At 40.4% G+C, this 22,806-nt stretch overlaps 1 protein-coding gene and 1 pseudogene across 2 annotated transcripts in view; one reads left to right on the forward strand and one right to left on the reverse strand.

The window, feature by feature from the left end:
• The window catches only part of MRPS35 (mitochondrial ribosomal protein S35), a gene marked incomplete at its 3' end in the record, with an annotated part of 40,464 nt that extends 18,147 nt beyond the window's left edge, over positions 1–22,317 (reverse strand). Inside the window, exons 1-4 of the mRNA XM_080705117.1 lie at positions 22,156–22,317; positions 19,260–19,320; positions 13,689–13,828; positions 2,541–2,650 (exon numbers count right to left, since the gene is read on the reverse strand). Coding sequence (XP_080561243.1) covers positions 2,541–2,650; positions 13,689–13,828; positions 19,260–19,320; positions 22,156–22,299 — 455 coding nt within the window. The 5' untranslated portion in view covers positions 22,300–22,317. The remainder of the gene's footprint in view (positions 1–2,540; positions 2,651–13,688; positions 13,829–19,259; positions 19,321–22,155) is intronic.
• On the forward strand, positions 5,940–7,246 carry LOC308270476 (F-box/LRR-repeat protein 20-like; annotated as a pseudogene). The gene has a single exon. The product of its transcript is annotated as an F-box/LRR-repeat protein 20-like (transcript).
• Positions 22,318–22,806: the final 489 nt, after the last annotated feature.

The following is a 22,806-nucleotide window of genomic DNA, read 5'->3' on the forward strand; positions in this document are numbered from 1 at the left end:
ACTGAGCTACACACCCAGCCTTTGGTAGTTTTTATTTTGAGACAAGGTCCATTAAGTCACCATGTGCTGGCCTTAGGGCCCTGGAGATCCACCTGTCTCAGCCTCCCAAGTACCGGGATTGCAGTCCTACACTACCATACTGGTCTCCATTTATACTTATGTTTACTTAATGGTTCTCTATTCTAAAAGTTGTTACCATAAAACATATATACACTTGTGCCAGTATTGGGAAAGGCCTAGGAAGATTTGAGAAAGCTCTGATTATTAATATATTTCAAAAATAGTTGTGTCAAAATGGCAGCAGACATGGGTAAAGAAAGGACTTGACTTCTGCCTAAAACAGGCAGCTATTCCAATGTAAATTAACCTAGCTCAAACAATTAACCAGTCAATAGGAGAGGAGAACTAGGCCTGTCTCTATCTAAAGAAAGATCTTAGTTGAGGAGAACTAGGCCTTTATCTAAAGACAGATCTTAAAAGGGGAGAACTAGGCCTTTCCTAGACAGATCTACATGATTGGATAATCCAGCTAAGATGGTAGGAGGGGTCGACCTTCATGAAAGGAGACACCTCACCACACCTTGCTAGGGGAGGTACCTTTCAGGGTTAAGGGGAGGTACCTAACAGGGACGTTCACTACTCAGAATTACATAAACAAGATGGAGGTCATGGGTATAAAAAGTCCGGTCCATTATAATCCCTTTGGTGTATTCATTTCGAGTCACCCCTCCATGCCAGTCTGCTATGGAGCTGTAGTTCTATTTTCTGTATTTTTATCTTTCTAATAAACTTCTTTAAATCTTCAGCAACTGTCCAAGCTATGCATATTTATTCTTAGCTTAGGACAAGAACCCGCGGTAATTTTCTGGTTTGGGTCGTTTTGGATTTTGTTATGGGTTGGGGGAAAGTGTGTCCGGGACCCTCTTGCAGGGGTTCCCAGGGAACAGTTTCCTCAAACCATATTCTCCCAATCTGTAACAACACTGATACTTATCAACTTAGAACAAAGGCAGCATTATGTGATAGTTACAGTTGCAAATGGTAACATTTTAAAGGTATTTTCAAAGTTGGAAAAGTAAACATGCAACGAGATCTTGCTTTTTTTCTTTTTAAGGGTAGTAAAAGCACTATTCTTAACCCATTTCAAATCCATTTCCCAGATAAGCACTCTCCACCTCCACATTGTTGCCATCTCTGTATGGTGGTTAAGTTCCTTCCTCCAACAGGAAGACTCATGAGGTAAGACCTAATTGCTGCTGATACCACCTAATGCATGGAAACAGAGAAAAAAGGACATTTACCCACTCCCCTTTCTCTAAAGGTGAGTGTTGCCTATTTTTGACATGAGTTAGAAACAACCAAAGTATAATTCTAGAAATAAAATACCCAGTTAGGAAACACAAACTAATAACCTTTCTTTATATCAAATGAAAACCATTTGATTTAAAAATTCATATGATAAACTTAATACTGGATTTACAAATGTCTTGGCTCTAAATTTCTGCTTATTGACAAAAGTGCCTAGATAAGTTTCTACAGAAATAATTTAAGTTTTGAACCACAAGACTTTTATCTGCTTTGACTTTGTTTTGTTTTGCTTTTTGGTACTGGGGATTGAACAAGGGTATTCTATCTTTGAGCTACACCCCAGCCCTTTTTAAAGTTATTTTTCATTTTGAAATAGTCTCACTAAGTTGCTGAGGCTGGACTCAAACCTGTGATTCTTCTGTCTCAACTTCTAGAGAATTGGGATTACAGGAGTACACCATTGTACCTGTCATCTGCTTAAGTTTTGTAAAGATCTGTTTAAGATGACACATATTCTACTTTATGGAATGAGATGTACCTTGATTCTATAACCACAAACACAAAAACCACAAAAACCAACAAACAAAAACCCCTATTTAAGTAATAATCACTAGTAACTGAGCACAGTATCACATGCATGTGTGATACCCTGTTTCGAAATTAAAAAATAAAAATAAAAAAGTGAGGGGTGAAGCTTGAGATAGAACGTCCTGGGTTCAATTACCAGCACCAAGAAAAAAAATTACTAGCAAATCATCATCACTTTTATCTGCTAACATCTTCTGAGTTTTATACACATGGATACATAAAAATCAAGATTAAAAATGATAATGTAGTTAAGCAAGCCTCTACATATATGAAAAACATGTAGGCTAGTGTGAGGATATTAAAACATATATTAGACAACTTTTCTAATCCAATAAACTGACATAATTAAAGGGTACTCTTGTCTTCAATGTAATTTATTTTCTTTTGTTTAGGATTGGGGACTGAGCCTAGGGGCATTCTACTTCCAAGCTATAACCCAAGTCCTTTTTATTTTTTATTTTGAAATTAAGTTGCTAAGGCTGGCCTTGAGCCTACAATCTTCCTGTCTCAGCCTCCAAGGAACTGGGATTGCAGGCGGCACCACCATGCCCAGCTTCAGTGTAATGTCATTAAACAGACTGCCAGGATATTGGAAGAAAATAAAGAAACACATATGACTCCTTTGTTCAACTTTTCCTTCTTACCTATCTGTTTTGATGGTCAGTACATCTGTGGTCCTGCAGTATCGTTCTCCCACAAGTTTAATAAGTTTCTTCTTTGCATGATCATCTAAATTCAGACTGGAAAGCTTTACCTTAAAAATATAGGAAAAAAAATACTTGAAAACAATCATTTCATGCAATTTGTCTAATGAAAAAGTAGCAATGTTACTAACATTAACTTAAATCCACTAAAAAGAAACCTTTTCAAACTCGTTTCTTTTTTGCATACTGGAGACTGAACCCAGGCATTCTCTCTCAGAGCTACACTCAGCCCATTTTCTTTTTTATTCTGAAACAAGATCTCACTAAGTTGCTAAAGCTGGCCTCAAACCTGTGATTCTATAGTCTCAGTCTCCCAAGTACTGGGATTACAGCCTTATACCACTACGCCCAACTTTCAAATTCCTTTTGATACAATTAGCAGTTGGAATATATTATGAAGCCTGATCTCATTAATAGAAAAAATAAAACACTTGTAACCCCAGTACTTGGGAGGCTGAGCCAGAAAGATCACAAGTTTGAGGACAGCCTCAGCAAGTAGTGAGACTCATCAACCTAGTAAGACCCTGTTTCAAAATAAAAAATAAAATAGGTCTGGGAGTGTAGCCCAGAGGTAGAAGGGTTTCCAGGAACCCCAGTACCACCAAAATAAATAAATAAATAAATAAAAGTTAAAAATATTTCTTTTTCTTTTATTTTTGGTGTCACTGGGGTTCCTGGAAGCCCTTCTACCTCCGGGCTACACTCCCAGACCTATTTTTTATATTTTTATTTGGAAACAGGGTCTCTTAAGAAAGTGAGGCTGGCTTCGAGCCTGCGTGATCCTCCTGTCTCCGCCTCCCAAGTGCAGGGATTACAAGTGTGCGCCACCACGCCCGGCACAAATATTTCTTAAAGGCTGGAATATTGCATCAAGAAAGGATTAAAACATCTGAAATAATTAAATGCTTAAATATTTTCAAAAGTTCCTATTAGTCCCATAGACTATTAAAAATTTTAAAGGTTATTTTTGTTGCATAGTTAGGATGTGATATGCTGAGTTAAGATGTGTTCTTTCTAGTAGTATTTCCTAGAGCAGGTTTCCCTCCCTCCCTTCTGGCCCTATTTTTCTTTTCTTTTGAAACAGTCTGCGGAGTTTTTGCGGCTGGCCTTGGACCTATGATCTTCCTGACTCAGCCTCTCAAGTACTGGGATTACAGGCGTGGGACACCACCCCCACCTTAGAGCAGGTATTTCTTAGAGCATTTTGAAATTTGAGATGTAGGGTTGGTATGTGAATGGTTTTCAAATTTATTTGACCTCAGATTCCATTTCTCACGGGACAGTTTGTGGAGCTCATCTTCCTTAGGACATATTTCAGGAAATAGCGGAGTAAACGAACACACTTTAGTTTGCAGAGAATGATGGTGTGGGCTGAAAGTATCGCCTAGAGACTAATAGGTCTCACACTAGAAAACGGGTAAAGAAAACACTGTGGTGGTCAACTCTGGACACTATAATGAAATACCAGAGGCTGAGATGAGTAACTCTAGGCTGCAGCTCCTACCTGTCCTGCTCCTCCCAACACGCCACACTGAGAACCACAAACTCAAACTGTCCCAATCATGGGAAGCAAAGGCTAATTTATCATGGAGTCTATTAAGAATAGAAAAGTGTTAGAATTTCAGGAAGGATAAAAAAGGCTAAAAAGATTTTGAAATGCCATCTGATTTCAGTGTACAGTTTCAATAACCCTACACCTCCCTAAAGACACCACAGTATAGTAGCCTATTTATTTGCCCATTTTCCCCAGTTGCAAACCTCTGATGCAAGAATGTCTACTCTGTTTTTGGCAATGGCATACGACTTAAAAGAAGTCAACAAATATTTGCTGAATTAATATATGTACTTTAAAAAGGAAGGGATTTTTAAAGTATTGTGATTTTTTCATTTGAATATGAGAAAATGACAAATAAGTTTAAATATATCTTAACATAAGTACTTGGGAGGCTGAGACAGAAGGATCACAGACTTGAAGCCAGCCTCAGTAACTCAGGCTCTCAGCAACTTTGTAAGACCTTGCTTCCAAACAGAAAATAAAAGAGCTTGGGGTGTAGTTTGGGAATAGAACACCTGGATTCATCCCCCCCAAAAAAGAACACAAGTAATGAGAATATTAACTATTATGAATCAAGCCAATACAATGTTCATATGCTGTAGACAATGTGAATTACCATAGTCCTCTGGAAAGAGCCCGTATCAACAACAGGTTATTAGCTTTGTAGAAAAAATATTCATTTTATGAAAATTCTGATTATAAACGTTGAGAATTACTAAGAAAAAAGCAAAACATGACTTCATGATTATAGTTGTGCAAGTGTACGTACATATACATGCACAGAGATAATACACAGAGAAAAAAGTTTTTACATTAGGATATAAACAATGTGATGATTTGTCCTTTTAAAACTATTTCAAGAGCCGGGAGGCTGAGACAGGAGGATCACAGGTTCAAGGCCAGCCTCAGCTACTTTGTGAGACCCTCTGCAACTTAGTGAGACTGTTTCAAAATAAAGAATAAAAAATAGGGCTGAGGGTGTAGCTCAGAGGTAGAATGTCAGAGGTATGTTAAGTGTTTTAGTTTTTATGCTTAAAGTGGTCATAAAAAGCAGTGGTGGTATGGATTATCATTGAAACAGCTACTTTAAAACTCAGTCACACTAACATTTCAATGTTCGGAAACTACACAGCTTTTATTCCGGAAACCCATCCTACTTGTGAACATTTGAGACCATTTGCGTGGTGCGCCTGCGCCACCTGCTGGCACTCACAGCAACACGAAGCTCAAGTCCAACCTGGACAAACACTGACACTGACTTCAAGGGGGAGTGGCAGCGACTGTCTCACCAAAATTCAAAGCAATCCTTGTGTTTTTTTCCTTTATCAGATAAGTTGCTATTTTTCAAATAATAAGTATTATGCGACTAATATCATCTCCCAAACGATGCTGATATTTCAAATCAAAGGAGATTGTGGTTATATGTATCTGTTTACAAATGCCTGTATTTTAACACAAAAATTGCCGCGTACATTTGGGGATGTCTAAGTATGCCAGCTGTTTCCTCTATGTGCAAAGATGGAGTGGCTGATTAAGAACTATATGAACCTAGCCCCGAGGTGCGGCCTCGCGGCCACCCCCGGACCACACCGGGGCGCGGGGACGGCCCTCGGCGCACCGAGGCCCTGCCTTCCCTAGCCATGCACAGGGGGCCTCCCGCCCCGGAGCGGCCCCCCAGGCCTCCCTGCAGCACCCCGTAATGCAAGCTCCCGGGGCGGGGGAGGCGGCGGCAGCTGCTACGGCGGCACTGCCTAAATTGAGAGGCATCCAGAAACAGGAGGAAAATGGCTCCGAGCAGGGACCGCCTGCTGCACTTTGGGTTCAAGGCGTTCTCAAACAGTGATGAAGCTGTAATCAATAAAAAACTTCCCAAAGAACTCCTGTTACGGATTTTTTCTTTTCTGGATGTTGTTACCTTATGTCGCTGTGCTCAGGTCTCGAGGGCCTGGAATGTTCTGGCTCTGGATGGCAGTAACTGGCAGCGAATTGACCTGTTTGATTTCCAGAGGGATATTGAGGGCCGAGTAGTGGAGAATATTTCAAAACGATGTGGGGGCTTTTTACGAAAGCTAAGTCTTCGTGGGTGTCTTGGAGTAGGAGACAATGCATTAAGGACCTTTGCACAAAACTGTAGGAACATTGAAGTCCTGAATCTAAACGGGTGTACAAAGACTACAGACGCTACGTGTACTAGCCTTAGCAAGTTCTGTTCCAAACTTAGGCATCTTGACTTAGCTTCCTGTACATCAATAACAAATATGTCTCTCAAAGCTCTGAGTGAGGGATGTCCACTGTTGGAGCAGTTGAACGTTTCCTGGTGTGACCAAGTAACCAAGGATGGCATTCAAGCACTAGTGAGAGGCTGTGGAGGTCTCAAGGCCTTATTCTTAAAGGGCTGCACACAGCTAGAAGATGAAGCTCTCAAGTACATAGGTGCACACTGTCCTGAACTGGTGACTTTGAACTTACAGACTTGCTTACAAATCACAGATGAAGGTCTCATTACTATATTCAGAGGGTGCCATAAGTTATAGTCCCTCTGTGCCTCTGGCTGCTCCAACATCACAGATGCCATCCTGAATGCTCTAGGTCAGAACTGCCCTCGGCTTAGAATATTAGAAGTAGCAAGATGTTCACAATTAACAGATGTGGGCTTTACCACTTTGGCCAGGAATTGCCATGAACTTGAAAAGATGGACCTGGAAGAATGTGTTCAGATAACAGCACATTAATCCAACTTTCTATACACTGTCCTCGACTACAAGTATTGAGTCTATCTCACTGTGAGCTGATCACAGATGATGGAATTCGTCACCTAGGGAATGGGGCCTGCGCCCATGACCAGCTGGAGGTGATTGAGCTGGACAACTGCCCACTAATCATAGACGCATCCCTGGAGCACTTGAAGAGCTGTCACAGCCTTGAGCGGATAGAACTCTATGACTGCCAGCAAATCACACGGGCTGGAATCAAGAGACTCAGGACCCATTTACCCAATATTAAAGTCCATGCCTACTTCGCACTTGTCACTCCACCCCCATCAGTAGGGGGCAGCAGACAGCGCTTCTGCAGATGCTGCATCATCCTATAACAACGGAGGTGGTCAACCTTGGTGAACTGAGTATTTAATGACACTTATAGAATTACCGTGGAGTCTCTCCAGTGGAAGCGACCCCAGTGTTCTGAGCAAGGGTTACAAAGTGAGGGCAGAGTCCAGATCCCCAGAACCACGCATACATACACCTACGTACCCTCACCTCCATCCGCTCTAGCTCTATGACCATGGGACTAAAGTTCGTTCTGGCATTATGAAGTGGATTGGTAATACTTAACCATTCCTGTTGGATGTGCCCAGAAGAAATTCATAGGCCAAGGTAGAGGGAGGGGTATTTCAGCAAACCCAGTGTTACTGCTACTGTGGTTTCTTTATTTTGTTAAGGGGTTTCTTTGGGGATTTTGGAGCAGTAACTGCAGTCCTCCAGGGGCGAGGAAAGCATGGAAAAACAATATATGATGTATCCAGGGACCAGAAAGAAAATTTCTTTGCATCCTAGAAATGGTAGCTATCCATTGTGAGATGACTACAGTTTCTCTGCTTCCTTGTTTCCATGCCAACATGTTGAGCATGCTCACAGAGAAGGCTCATCCATTCCGCCTGTGTTTTAGTATTTGGCCCAGAGGTTTCCTAAATGGCTGCACTGAAATCACTGTGGCCCAAATGTGATTACTTATTCACTCAGATCATCACTGTCTGTATCACACTTGGGCACCTGTCTTCCATTCTCCATTGCTCCTTCTGTACTCTTGCTCAGTCTGTCACCTGTTTATAGTCTGTCTACTCACATTCAAATGTTACTCTTTTGCTGTTGTGTTTACAGTTTGCATTTTGGATGATTAGTTGGGATTATCAAACATTTTTAAAAGAAACATTAAATCAATAAATATTAAAAAAAAAAAGAACTATATGAATGTCACGAGACAAGAACTGGGTCTGACTTCTAGATCTGCTACTCGCTATGTGATGTCAAACAGATCATTTTACCACCCCAAGACTATCTCCTCAGGACATGGTAATTCACGGGAGTTTTGTCAGAAATAAATGAGACTAACAGAAGAAAGCATGTGTGTATGTGTTTGGGTGTGTCTGTGTTACTGGGACTGTATACAGGGGTGTTCTACCTCTGAATTATAGGTCATTTTATTTTGAAACAGTCTTGCCAAGTTACCACACTGAACTTAAACCTGTGATCTTCCTGCCTCAGCTTCACAAGAATTGGGATTACAAGCATGTGCCACCTCACCTGGCTTTTAAAAAAGCCACTTTAAAAGTAATGTCTTATACACATGTAAGTTCTTTTTAATTCTATATCACATTTTGTAGGGTGGTGTATGCCTATAATTCCAGTATTTGGAAGGCTGAGATGGGAGGATCACAGGTTCCTGACTAGCCCCAGTAATTTAGTGAGGTCCTCTGCACTTAGCACAACCCTATTTCTTTTTTCTTTCTTTTTTTTTTTTTTTTTGTGGTACTGGGGTTCCGGGAAACCCTTCTAACTCCAGCCTACACTCCCAGACCTATTTTATATTTTATTTGGAAACAGGGTCTCTTAAGCCAGCTAAGGCTGGCTTCGAACCTGTGCGATCCTCCTGTCTCCGCCTCCCAAGCGCGGGGATTACAAGCGTGCGCCACCATGCCTGGCGCACAACCCTATTTCCACATTAAAAAAATAAATAAATAAGTCAGGCGTGGTGATGCATGCTGTAATCCCAGTACTTGGGAGGCTGAGAGACGAGGAAGAGTTTCGCAGCCAGCCCCAGTTGTTTAAAGAGGCCCTCTGCAACTTAGTGAGTCCGTTTCAAAATGAAGAATTTTTTAAAGGGTGGGGGGGTGGGGGGGCTGGGAGTATAGCTCAGAGGTAGAATGCCCTGGGATCAATCAGTGCTGTAAAAAATAAAAAATAAAAAAATAGGTCTGGTGAAAAAGCTCAAAGGTAGAATGACCCTAGATTCAAACTCTAGTACCATACACACACACACACACACACACACACACACACACACACACAAAAAAAAAAAAAAAAAAAAAATTAAAATAAATAAGTAATCTTTTATGATTATTGAGAAAAACATAGTAAGCCAGGTATAGTGGCATACTACCCCTGTAATCTCTACTTGGGAGGCTGAGACAGCAAGATCACAGGTTCTAGGTCAGTGTCATCAATTTAGCAAGATCCTATTTTAAATTAAGAAATAAAATAAAAACGAGGGTGTGGCTTGGAGGTAGAATGCCCTTGGGTTCAATGCCTACCACTACCACCATCACCACCACTACTACTACTACTACTACTACTACTACTACTACTACTACACACACATTCACATACACACGTGCATGCACGTGTGAAAGAAAAGAAAAACATAATACTTTCCTTCTCTGGATTAAAAATCTGTTATCTCAAAAGAGTATTTCAAATTTGTTTACCTGGGACACACATGCTTAATTCCACTGTTTCATATTCATTTTGTAAAGATGGTACAAGTCTAATATCAAAACTAGCATAAGAAAGTTCTACATCAGAAACTAGGGGTTTAGCTCAGTGGTGGGGTTCTTGTGTAGCATGTAGAAGCCCTGGGTTTGATCTCTGACACTGAAAAAAAAAAAAAACTTTTTAAAATTACAAATTAATCACAACTATATAAAAAAATTCTAGAAACTTGGTTAGCATATAAAAACAGATTTTCAACATTTTAGCTATACACTTAGAATGTTCCGATTTAAAATACAGACTATGTAGAGCACAAAGATTATTTTTTGAGAGTCCCCAAAGGCATCTCAATGGTGACCACTCGTGTGATCCCAGCACTTGGTGGCCTGGGGCAGGAGGACTGCAGGTCCAAGGCCACCCTCGGCAACTCAGTGAGGCTATTACGAAAAAGCAAAAGCAGAAAGGCTGGGAGTGGAGCTCACAGGCAGAATCCCACGGGTTCAATCCCAGAACCAAAAAAATACTTGTTGACAAGTCATTCTTTAGACAAATAAAGTAATATTAGGCAGAGATCCTTGGAGAAATGGCTGATTTTAGATTAGAATATGAAAAATAGGAGTTTGGAGCATTTCATGGTGCCAGAAAATAAGAAAGTGTTTTGTTTTGTTTTGGGGTACTGGGACTAAAACCCAGGAACTTTCTACCTCTGAGCTATACCCCCAGCCTTATTTTATTTTTTATTTGGAAATAAAGAGTCTCACTAAATTGCTGAGAGTCTAAGTTGCTGAGACTGTCTTTGAACCTGTGATCCTCCTGTCTCAGACTCCTAAGTACTGAGATCAAAAGCCCAGACCATGCCCAGCTAATGGTGGCGCACACTTGTAATCTCAGTAACCTGGGAGGCTGAGCCTCTCAGCAACCTAGCAAAAGTCAGCTTCAGAACAAAACTTAAAAAGGGATGGTGGTATAGTTCGGAGGTAGAATGCCCCTGGATTCAATTCCTAATACCACACACACACACACACACACACACACACACACACACACACAAAGAATTCACACTGTCAAAGTCCTAAAAATCTGGGCAAGAAAATAACTTATTACTGTGCTATAACCAAAGCATAAAATAAATACCCAAACAAATCATTCAAAAAACAGACACATGTGAGGGCCAGGCATATAACCAGTACTTGTAATTCCAGTACTCGGAGGCTGAGACAGTAAGATTCCAGGTTTGAGGCCAGCCTCAGCAACTAGCGAGATCCTCTGCAACTTAGTGAGACTGTTCCAAAATAATAAAAACTAAAAAGGACTAGGGGTGTGGCTCGAAGGTAGAATGCTCCTGGGATCAACCCACACACAAGAAAAAAGATGGGGGAGAAGAAACAAGAAACAAATTTCACGTACAGAATTCTAAATGCCATCTGTAAAGTTGGGTGTGATGACACATACCTGCAAACCCCAGTATTTGGGAGGCTGAGACTGGACAATCACAAGTTCGAGGTCAGCTCACAGTGACTTACTAAGACCCTATTTCAAAGTAACAATGTGAAAGGGCTGAGGGTGTAGCTCAAGTTTTTGAACACCCTGAGTTCAAAGTAAATACTATACATGATATTTTTGCTCAAGGAGAGCCTTTGCATAGTTACTTGCCTTTCCTGTAAAGAAAGAGAAACGGTAATTTTACAGTGGAGAAAACTGACAAATATACATCAGCCAGGTGACTGAGGTTAGCACCCACGACCAGCCATGTAAACAGCTGATAACTCTGATATGATACAGTAAGAACCGTACTCTATGCTTAGGGTTTACCTCCCTAAAACACGTTACGAGTGGAAGGACATGCCATAGAGTAAATAACTTCTCAAAGCTATCAAGCCAGGTCAAGCCAGGCACGGTGGTGCACATCTGTGGCCCAAGCCCTCAGGAGACTGAGCGGGAGGATCGCTGGAGTGCAGGAGTTCAACCAGCCTGGAAAAGAGCGAGGCCCATCAAAAACAAAGGGAATAATCAGCCTCACTAGTACTCAGACATACAGGGTTTTTTCTTTTTTTCTTTTTTTTTTTGGTGGTACTGGGGTTCCTGAAAACCCTTCTACCCTGGGCTATACTCCCAGACCTATTTTTATACTTTTTATTTGGAAACAGGGTCTCTTAAGCCAGTGCAGCTGGCTTCGAACCTGCGCGATCCTCCTGTCTCCGCCTCCCAAGCGCAGGGATTGCAAGCGTGCACCACCACGCCAGCCTTAGACATGCAGTTTTTAAATACAAATTTTTTTTACCTATCAAGCTGATTAATTTCTAGGTTGGTGAATGGTTAAGAAAACAGGCTTTCTAAGATCTGCCAGTTTTTCCATTTTCTGTACAAATTTTATAACGCTGCTGTGCACGATTTGTAGTCCTACACTTGGGAGGCTGAAGCAGGTGGACTCGTGTCCGGCCCGAGCAACTTGGTGAGGCCATCCGCAACTCAGTGACAATACCCCTGAACCCAGTGACACGCTTCCAAAAAATCTCATGAGAGCTGTATTTTTTGACCTAACAGTTCTCCTTTCAGGAAGTTATTTTAAGAATACGATTTGAAATATATACAAATATTAGTCTCTAAGGATATTTATTAAACACTTTCCTAATTAAAAAAAAAAACTATCAGGGCTAGAAATGTAGCTAAAGGGGTAGAGCACCTGCTTAGCATGTGGGCACTGGGCTTGATCCAAGCCCTACACAATAAGCTATACTGACCCTCAGCCTCAAACATCGTCTTGGATCATAACAGATGTCCACCTACATATTATGTACTCATTTAAAATAAAGAATGTTTTATAATACAAAAAAAATTTTTGGTACTGGGGATTGACTGCAGATATACTCTACCACCAAGTTATACTCCAGCTCTTTTTATTTTATTTTAATATTTATTTTTGTGTGTGTGGTACTGGAGATTGAACCCAGGGGCATTCTACTTTTGAGCTATAACCCCAGTCCTATTTTTTATTCTTTATTTTGAAACAGGGTCTCACCAACCTGTGAATCTCCTGTCTCAGCCTCCCTAGTACTGGGATTATAAGCATCTGCCACCACACACAGCACTCCAGCCCTTTTTATTTACTTATTTATTTTTAAAACATTAAATTGCTGTGGCTGGCCTCAAACCTGAGATCTTCCTGTCTAAGCCTCACAAGTACTGCGATTATAGATGTGCACTGCAGCACACAGGTTGCAAATTCTTAATAAGTAAAAAAAAGATACTAAACACATATAGTACCTTCCCAGTAAAATACACAAAGATAAACTGAGCCCTGTGGTGCATGCCTATAACCCTAGTACTTGGGAGGCTGAGCCAGGAGGGTGACAGTTTCAAGTCTCTTTGGTGGTAACTTAGCAAGACTCTGTTTCAAATTTAAAAAGATAAAAATAGCCGGGCGTGGTGGCGCACGCTTTTAATCCCCCACTTGGGAGGCTGAAACAGGAGGATCGCACAGGTTTGAAGCCAGCCTCAGCTACTTAGTGAGGCTCTCAGCAACTTAGTGAGACCCTGTTTCCAAATAAAATATAAAATAGGTTGGGAGTATAGCCCGGAGGTAGAAAGTCCCTTCCACCCCCAGTACCAATAAATAAATAAACGAATAAATGAATAAATAAATAAATAAATAAATAAATAAGAAAAAAATAAAAATAATAAAGAGCTGGGAGTGAATTTTAGACCATCCTATCCTACAACTTAAAACTTTTATATTCCCTATGATAAATATATATTAGTTTTGTGATCATATACAAAATGTGCTTTTAAACAATGTATTACAAGCCGGGTGTGGTGGCACACACTTGTAATCCCAGCATTTGGGAGGCTGAGACAGGTGGATCATAGTTTGCAGGCAGCCTTAGCTACTTACTGTGGCCCTTTGCAACTTAGACCCTGTTTCAAAATAAAAAATAAAAAATAGGGCTGGGGGTGTGCTCAGAGGTAGAATGCCCCTGGGATCCATCCCCAGTACGGCAAATAAATAAATAAATAATTACGATTATTATTTTTTGAAAAATCTCTTACCCTTAAGGTTACTACTCGAGCCTTGGGGTTCCGAATAGACGGTCCTGATGAGACATAATCAGCGGTGTCAATCTCAATTGGAAAATGCTTCTCACACTTCTCATCACTGTCTAGTGCAGCCGGCCACTCAGTACAGAAATCTGAGAATTTAAAAAAATCGCCAATTACGGCTTTACAAGTAAATTCTCATTATAATGCAGGCTACCAGACAATACCAAATTATCGACAGCCCTCTCAGACCAAATGAAATAAAGGCACAACAGTTTCTTTTGACATGTATCATCACCATCCCTCATCTATTCTTTTCTTAGATTTATCCTAAATAGGCAGTATTTTTGTGTGTAGTTTTGGGGACTGAACCCAAGGGCATTCGACATCCTAACTATACCGCTAGCCCTTTCTAGTGACACAAGCCTGTCATCCCAGACTTGGGAGGCTAAGATCAAAGTTCGAAGCCAACCTCAGCAACTTAGCGAGGCTCTTGCACCACACACCAATATACCTACTGTGGGGCAGTTTAATTCCTCCTTACCAATTAAAAGCAAATTGTTTATAGTGCCCAGAGCATTACTGCATGTGAAAAGCAACAAGACAGTACTAACCCACTTCAAAATGAAGGTCACCAAAGGTCAGCGGAAAGGCAGGGAATGAAAGAAGTTCTAGAAAAGCCCTGAGAGGAAACTGGTGTGGTCAACAGCCGAGACACTGAGTGCAATAAAGCCTCACTCAAACAGGTCAAGCCTCGGCCATCCTCCCTGCCTTCCCCAGGCTTACCGTCCTTGCCTAGTCTAGGGTCTAAGGATCCTCTAGATTCTTACACAGCGCGTGCTTCTTCTATGTGAGTCCGTGTGCCCCTGGACATGGTGGAGAGAGGAGCAGCTCTGGCCTCACATTTGATCAAGAGGCCCAGAGAGGAGGAGAACTAGGTCTGAGGCCTAGGTCGTAACAAAAAGTGCCAGGCACTGTGAACAGGGCTCTCTGACTGTCTCCAGGGCACGGAGGCATGAACTCCAGTCCTGGTTGGGGAGAAAAAGCGGAGCAGCAGCAGCTCCCAGTGTCCCACGGGTGGCAGTAGCTGGTTTCACACTGCCTTGTTCCTATCAAGCCAGTGTGGTAGAGGGCTTCTGGCCTGTGAAAAATACTTCTGACCATTCCCTACGTAGCCTCATTAAGAACAACTAGAAGCAGTAGGTTGACTGGGTCTGCCATAGTAGACCCCACAGATCTAGGCTTGCCCCAATAAAGCACAGCTGTAGGACAGACAGGTCATAAACATAGCACATATGGGAGCCCTTCTCCATGACAATCAAAGGGACAGAGAGAGATACTGTCAACCCACTTCCCCACACTACTAGTAAGTACTATAATTAGCTCCCTTTAGGCCTTATTTTAAAATCAGTCAGTAAAATGTCACTCTGGGTTACAAAGTCTTTCTGATGTCTATAACTGAATACATGCTCACAGATTAAGCACAGCTCTCACTATTCCCTAAACACCCTCTTCAAATGGTAACTACTGAGCCCAGCACAGTGGCACACACTTGTCATCCTGGTACTTGAGAGGCTAAGACAGGAGGATCTCAGGTTTGTGACCTCAGCAACTTAGTGAGATCCTCGACAACTTCATGAGATCCTGTTTCAAAATTTAAAAAAAAAAAGGGGGGAGGAGTAGGCGTGGTGCTGCAAATTTGTAAGCCCAGTAGTTGGGAGGCGGAGACAGGAGGATTAGAGGTTTGTGGCCAGCCTTAGCAATGTGTAAGGCCCTCTACAGCTTAGAGATTCTGTTTCAAAATAAAGACTAAAAAATAGGCCTGATGGTAGAACTCAGAGGTAGAAGAATATCCCTAAGTTCAATCTTCAGTACTACAAAAAAATTTAAAAATTAAAAAAGTAAAAATAAATAAATGGCCTGGGGTGTACTTCAGAGGTAAAATGCTCCTGGGTTTAACCTCCAATACCAAAAACCAAAACAAAAAGCAATATTCACTTTAAAGGGAAAATTAAAGTATCAATGAAATTAAAAATATTTTGATGTTAAAAAATGAATAGGGCAAGACTACTGAGGTTGAATTTTATTCTCATCATGGGCTAATTCTAATACCTCGAACCATAGGTGCATCGCTGCCAAGCACTTTCTAAGAGAGACTAGTTTAGTCTTATGATCATAGGAGCTTTTGGGTCTGCATCAAATCTTTTTTAGTTTTTCTTTTTTCTTTTAAACTGTGAATAAGCCATTTCAATCACTTAGAGGATCATTATAGTTTTTAAATTAAATTACCTAAATTATATGTCTAAAAATATTCAGCCAACTGGAAAGTACATAATAGACTCCTGTTAGCTCTTACTCATCTGATAGGTAGAGCAAGACTAGACTTTAATAAAGACCTTGGTTTTTATTAACTTCTGCCACTGATTATTAAAGTTTTGGTAAATTACTTAACTTTCCTGTGCTTCAGATTTTCCATTGCAATTTAGACTTAACATCTGAACAGACCTACTTTGAAAGAAAACCGAGGATATTTGAAAAGCCTTTGTGTTATCTAGAAGAGGCAATATAGATCCAGAGGCTAGAAGAAATGTGAAGGCATGATTAAAAAGGGATTAAAATGCTCAGTCAGGCACAGTGCTGCACGTCTACAATCCCAGTGCTTGGGAGACTGAAACAGGAGGATCACAAGCTCAACACCCGCCCCAGAAACTTAGCAAGACCCTGTTTCAAAATGAAAAATGCTGGGCGTGTGGCTCAGAGGTAGAATGGCCCAGGTTCAATCCCCAATACCAACAACAACAACAACAACAAAACAAACAACAAAAATACTCACTGAAGTGCTATAAAAAATAATGTCCTAAATGTACTATTTCTAAAAATTAGAAATTATTGCTGGGCATGGTGGTGCACGCTTGTAATCCCTGCACTTGGGAGGCTGAGACAGGAGGATTGCAGGGTCAAAGCCGGTCTTGGCAATATGCTCTCAGAAACCTAGTGAGACCCTGTCTCCAAATAAAGAAATAAAAAAAAAAAAAAAAATCGGGCTGGGGACATAGCTTCGAAGTAGGTTCAACTGAACCTCTAGGTTCAATCCCCAGTGCCAAAAAAAAAAAAAAAAAAATAGAAATTATTATAGGAATATTTCATTAAAATGATCATTTAGATTGGGAACACACACTTTAAAATGTTTAAAAAAGAGAAACAGAATTTAACCGACTGTAGACTAGAGAAATGCATTTGTTAACTGGCTTTACAAAGGACCAAAAGAGCAATGTATGATTTGTGCCAAATGGGGCACAAATCTGGAATGGTCATCATTTTAGTCCAATCCCAAGTATGACTGAATGAAGACACAGACACTCTCCAGGGGCAGAAAAGCATTCTAATATGCCAAGCAGAGAACCACATAAATGAAAGAAAACCAATTTTCTTCCTCAGTTCAGGAGTAAGGTCACTATTTCTCTGTTGTAGGGCCTCTTTTTCTCTTCTTCCTTATACATTTATTTATTTATTTATTTATTTATTTATTTATTTATTTATTTATTTATTTGGTGGTACTGGGGATGGAACCCAGGGGCTTTCTACCCCTGGGCTATACTCCCTGACCTATTTTTATATTTTATTTGGAAACAGAGTCTCACTAAGTAGCTGAGGCTGGCTTCGAACCTGCGCGATCCTCCTGTCTCAGCCTCCCAAGTGCGGGGATTACAAGTGTGCGCCACCACGCCCAGCTTCCTTATACTTTTGAATGTAATGTCCTCTCAAAGGTTACATTTACAGTCACTGTCCTCTTTCTCCTTCCAACATAATATTTCTGGGTTTCGATTTTTTTTTTTTTTCTAAAACACCTTAAACATAATGAACATTTATACACTTCTTTTTGTACTGGGGCTTGAATGCAGGGAATTCTACCTGTGAATCAAACTCTACCCCATTTTTTGGTAATAATGGAAAATAAACTCTGACCTCATTCTATTCTAACCCCAACCCTACTTTTATTTTTTTTTTATTACTATTATTATTTTTGGTGGTACGGGGTTTCCTGGAAGCCCTTCTACCTCCGGGCTACACTCCCAGAGCTATTTTATATTTTTATTTGGAAACAGGATCTCTTAAGCCAGCGTGGCTGGCTTCAGACCTGCGTGATCATTCTGTCACCGCCTCCCAAGCACAGGGATTACAAGCGTGCGCCACCACGCCCGGCCCTATTTTTATTTTTAAAAACAGGTCTTGAGATGAGGTACTAAAGAGTCTCACTACTTGCTGAGGCTGTCCTTGAACACATGATTCTCCTGTCTCAGCTACCACATTCTGCTGCCCTAAACCCTTGTTATTTTCACACAGGGTTTCAGGTGGGTGTGATGGTGAATGCCTGGAATCCCAGTACTTGGGAGGCTGTGAGAGGAGTACTGCAGGATCAAGAAGTCTCAACAACACAGTGAATGCTCAGCAACTTAGTGAGACTCTGTCTCAAAGTAAAAAATAAAATAGGGCTGAGGGGTACTGATCTAACAATTCAATATGTTCATAGCAGCACAATTCATAATAGTCAAAATATGGAACCAATCTAGGTCTCCATCAACAAACTAATAGATTGCAAAATTATGGGAAATACACACAATGGAATTCTACTCAGCTATAAAAAAGAACAAAATCATGCCATTCGCAAGAAGATGGAAAGATCTGGAGAACGTTAAGTGAGATCAGCCAAGCACAGAAAGAGAAGGGACACATGTTTTCTTTAATATGCCCAAACTAGGGAGCATTGGGAATGCCAGAGGGGCTCCAGATAATGGAGGGGAAACCTCAGCAAAGCTAGAATGGAAGGGTGGGAGAGGAAGAAGGCTGAGGTTGATTAATGGAGGAGCTACATTTGAATATGTGTAAAAGTATGAATATAGCATGGCCAACCAGGACACTCATTGTTGGGAGGAGGGGAAGGAAAAACAGGGGGGGACACCAAGCACAGTCTAAATGTATACCATTTTCAATTTTTAAAAAATGAGTATAAAGTAATAAAGTATAAAAGTAAATATATGGCTCCCCCAGACCCTGGTTCCCCAGCACCAGAAACAAGCAAGTTTTGTATATTTGTCCAGAGGTATTCAATACCTAGAAAATAATACTTTTTTGTTTTATAAAACATAAGTAAAATACTATAATAACTCCACTTAGCTTTTTAGATTTAATACATTTGGAAGAGTGTTCTTACGTCAATATACTTGTGTTTTTACCACTGCACAGTACTTTATTATGTAAATGTACCAAAATATAGTTTCCCAATGGTTCCTCTCAATGGTTATTTAGATTGTTTGCATTTCTCTGCAATTATAATATGAGAATAAGTAACCCAAAATATATGCCATCTCATACACAGGAAAATATATCTACAGATTGAATTTCTAAATTTGATAGCACATGTACTTTGAATTTTATAAGAACATCAAAATAAACTTTAGTTTCAAAACAAAAAAAAGAAGAAACTGACAATCACTCAGAATATAAAGCTCTATCTCGTTAGATCTCAGATTTTTAATTTTATGTTCAAAGTAAACAAAGTTTATATGAGAAAACACTGCTTACCTTTAAGAGCTTCACAGTGTTTTTTAATTGCTACAGGAGTCAAATGCAGAAAATTGGGGATCTACAATAGAAAAATGTAAAGGATAATTTTTTTACACATATGTGGTGCACACAAGGAATTGACGCAGAAGCATTTTACCTCAGAGCTACACCTCCGACTGATCTGATTTTTTATATGGAAACAGTCTCTCTAAGTGGCTGAGTCTCCTTCAGTTGCTGACGATGACCTTGGAACTTGTGATTTCCATGTCTCAGCCTCCCAAGTACTAGGATTACAGGCATACATCACCACACCCACGTTAAAGGATAATTATAGCTAAATGTCTTATTGTTTTGGAGACAGGGTCTCCCTACGTCATCCTGGATAGTTTTGAACTTGGGGTCTCAAGTGCTACTTCTGCCTCAGCCTCCTGAGCAGCTAAGACTACAGGCCTGGCTAACTGAGTGTCATCAAACATATAAAAAATAATTTTCTCATAAAACTAAGTCATAGGCCACAAACTATATGGCAAATCAAATTTGAGAGTTCTTTTACACTATTAATTTTATATGTAGGTGCTGTGAATTCAACAAGCAAATGCCTTAAAGTACAGATTCGGTGCCAATTCACTCAGGATGACACTCTGGCTTATCTTCAAATCTTATCAATCTTTTACCTTTTCCCAAGCACCTCATGGATAAAAATTATGCTGGAAAAATACACATCATTTTTACACTACTCTTCCTGCCCTGAATCTACAGATATACGTGGATCTATCTCCCTTATAAAACTGAGAACACTTAAAGACACACAAACTAATGCTTAATTATCCCAATTTTTCTGGAAAGCCTAGGACAGTGTTACTTCCACTCTACACAACATTGTATGAATTGAATAAATGATGCTAGCAAATCTTTATTTTTTTCTTTTGCTACCTGGGATTTAAAGCCAGAGGCGTTCTACTCCCAACTATACCATGGGTCCTTTTTATTTTTTATTTTGAAACAAGGTATTGCTAAATTGCTGAGGGTCTAACTAAATTGCTAAGGCTGGCCTGGAAACTGCGACCCTGCTGTCTCAGCCTCCCCCACAGTGTGATTACAGACAAGCATTACCATGCTTGCTGAAGCCAGCAACTGGATTTGTTGTTGTTGTTTTTGTGGTGCTGAGGCTTGAACGCAGGAGCATTCTACCTCCAAAGTCCACCCCCAGCCCTATTTCATTTCTTATTTTGAAACAAGGTCTCGCTAAGTTGAAGATGTCTCCTAATACGCGAGCCTCCTATCTCGGCTTCCCGAGGACTAGGGTTATAGTGTGCGTTACAATGCCTGGCTTTGAAACCAGCAAATTGTAACTGAACAGTTTAATGAAGTGAAGAGAATTTACAACACACCAAAAGGCCACTCAATTATTAATGAAGTCAATGAACTTTTAGGGAAGGTCAGACATTTAATTCCTTCAAATAAAAATTGAGAATAAAGCCGGGCGTGGTGGTGCACGCTTGTAATCCCCGCACTTGGGAGGCAGAGACAGGAGGATCGCGCAGGTTCGAAGCCAGCCGCGCTGGCTTCAGAGACCCTATTTCCAAAAATAAAATATAAAATAGTCTGGGAGTGTAGCCCGGAGGTAGAGGTAGACAGGCTTCCAGGAACCCCAGTACCACAAAAAAAAAAAAAAAAAAAAAAAAAAAAAAAAAAAAAATTGAGAATAATTTAGACCAGACGTGGTGGTCCATACCTGTAATCCCAGAATGTGGAGGCTAAGACAGAAGGATCGTGGTTCATGGACAGCCTCTGCAACTTAGTGAGACTCTCAGTAATCGAGCAAGGCCCTGTTTTAAAACAAAGACAAGAGCCAGGCATAGTGGTGCAAACTTCTAATTCTGGTACTTGGGAGGCTGAGACAGGAGGATCACAGGTTGGCAGCCAGCCTCAGCTACTTAGCAAGAACCTGTTTAAAAATAAAGAATAAAAAATAGGGCTGAGGGTATAGCTTGGAGGTAGAATGCCCCTGAGTTCAGTCTCCAGTACCACAAATGAGATAAAATAAAATAAAGTTGGGGGTGTAACCAGAGGGTAAAACTCCTTTTGGTTCAATCTCCTGTACACACACACATACCATACACAATTTAGCAAATTTCTTGAATAATGTCAAGTATATAAAGAGAAAGTCTGGCTTAAAGATTCATCTGGAAAAAGAAGTTGAGCATACAGAAAATTACTCCAAATATTATACCAGGAGTCTTTTGCATGTACATGGAGTAATCCTAGTACTTGAGAGGCTAAGACAGGAGGATTGAAGGGTCGAGGTCAGCCTCAGCAACTCAGCAAGACAATACTTCAAAATTTAAAGAGCATAAAATAAAAAGGACCAGGGATGTAGCTTGGAGATACAATACCCACACATTCAATTCACAGTACCCAAGATTCTTTGAGTCTTTTTCATCATGGATAGAATACTTTGAGGCTTCTTTACTATGGATAATGAAAATATAACATCCATTATCACCTGGAAATGATTTTTCATTAAAAATTATATGCTGTGCCGGGCATGGTGGCGCATGCTTGTAATCCCTGCGCTTGGGAGGCAGAAACAGAAGGATAGCGCAGGTTCAAAGCCAGCCTCACCGGCTTAAGAGACCCTGTTTCCAAATAAAAAAATAAAAAAATTATAATAAAAATTAAAAAAAAATAGGTCCGGGAGTGTAGCCTGGAGGTAGAAGGGTTCCATCCTCAGTACCACCAATAAAATAAAATAAAATAAAATAAAATAAAATAAAATAAAATAAAATAAAATAAAATAATATGCTGCTATACACTGAACCTAGATGTATGGGGCAGGGGGGACTGGGAGTGGAAGAAAGATAAGTATTCACTTGGGTATAGTCTTAGCCAACGAAGCAGCAATTTGTCTTACCTTTAAAAGTTCTAGGTTCCCCTCTTTGGCCAAGGGCACGCCCTTTTTTACTGGATAACCCATTCGGACAGGCAGAGGTACTGCAGAGGGTTTAAATGGTGCTGCAACAGGATAAACACTGGGCCAGTCCTGGTCAACAGGCATTTTCTCTGTCCTAGGAGGTAGTGCCTAAGAAATAGAAAATACTTAAAAATTAAAGCAGAAGCTGCAGTTATAACAAATAAAAACACAATTGCAAATTACATAAAATCTGACCTCCAACAAATCTGCTGCTGTTCAACTAAAAAAAAAAAAAAAAAAACAAACACTAAGCCTACCTAAATATCTCTGTACTGCGCCTTCACACTCTCTGGCCAAGTTTCACTTCAGTGCCACACTGCCTTCACTGAAACCTGATTTATTTCATTAGACCTTCACCAAAAGTTTTCCATTTTGTTTATGAAATGTTAACAACATATTTTGAAATAACTTTTAAAACTTCTTTGGAGGAAGTCAGTATATGAGGGAAGAGAAAGAACTTGAAAACAAGGAAAAAGCAAGTTAAACAGTAAGAATTTAGCCAGGCGTGGTAGCACACGCTTGTAATCCCAGCATTCAGGAGGCTGAGACAGGAGGATGGTGGTACACGGACAGCCTCAGCTACTACTTAGT

The sequence above is a fragment of the Muscardinus avellanarius genome, assembly GCF_963383645.1.
Source record: "Muscardinus avellanarius genome assembly, chromosome: 11".
In the NCBI taxonomy this organism is placed as follows: domain Eukaryota; kingdom Metazoa; phylum Chordata; class Mammalia; order Rodentia; family Gliridae; genus Muscardinus; species Muscardinus avellanarius.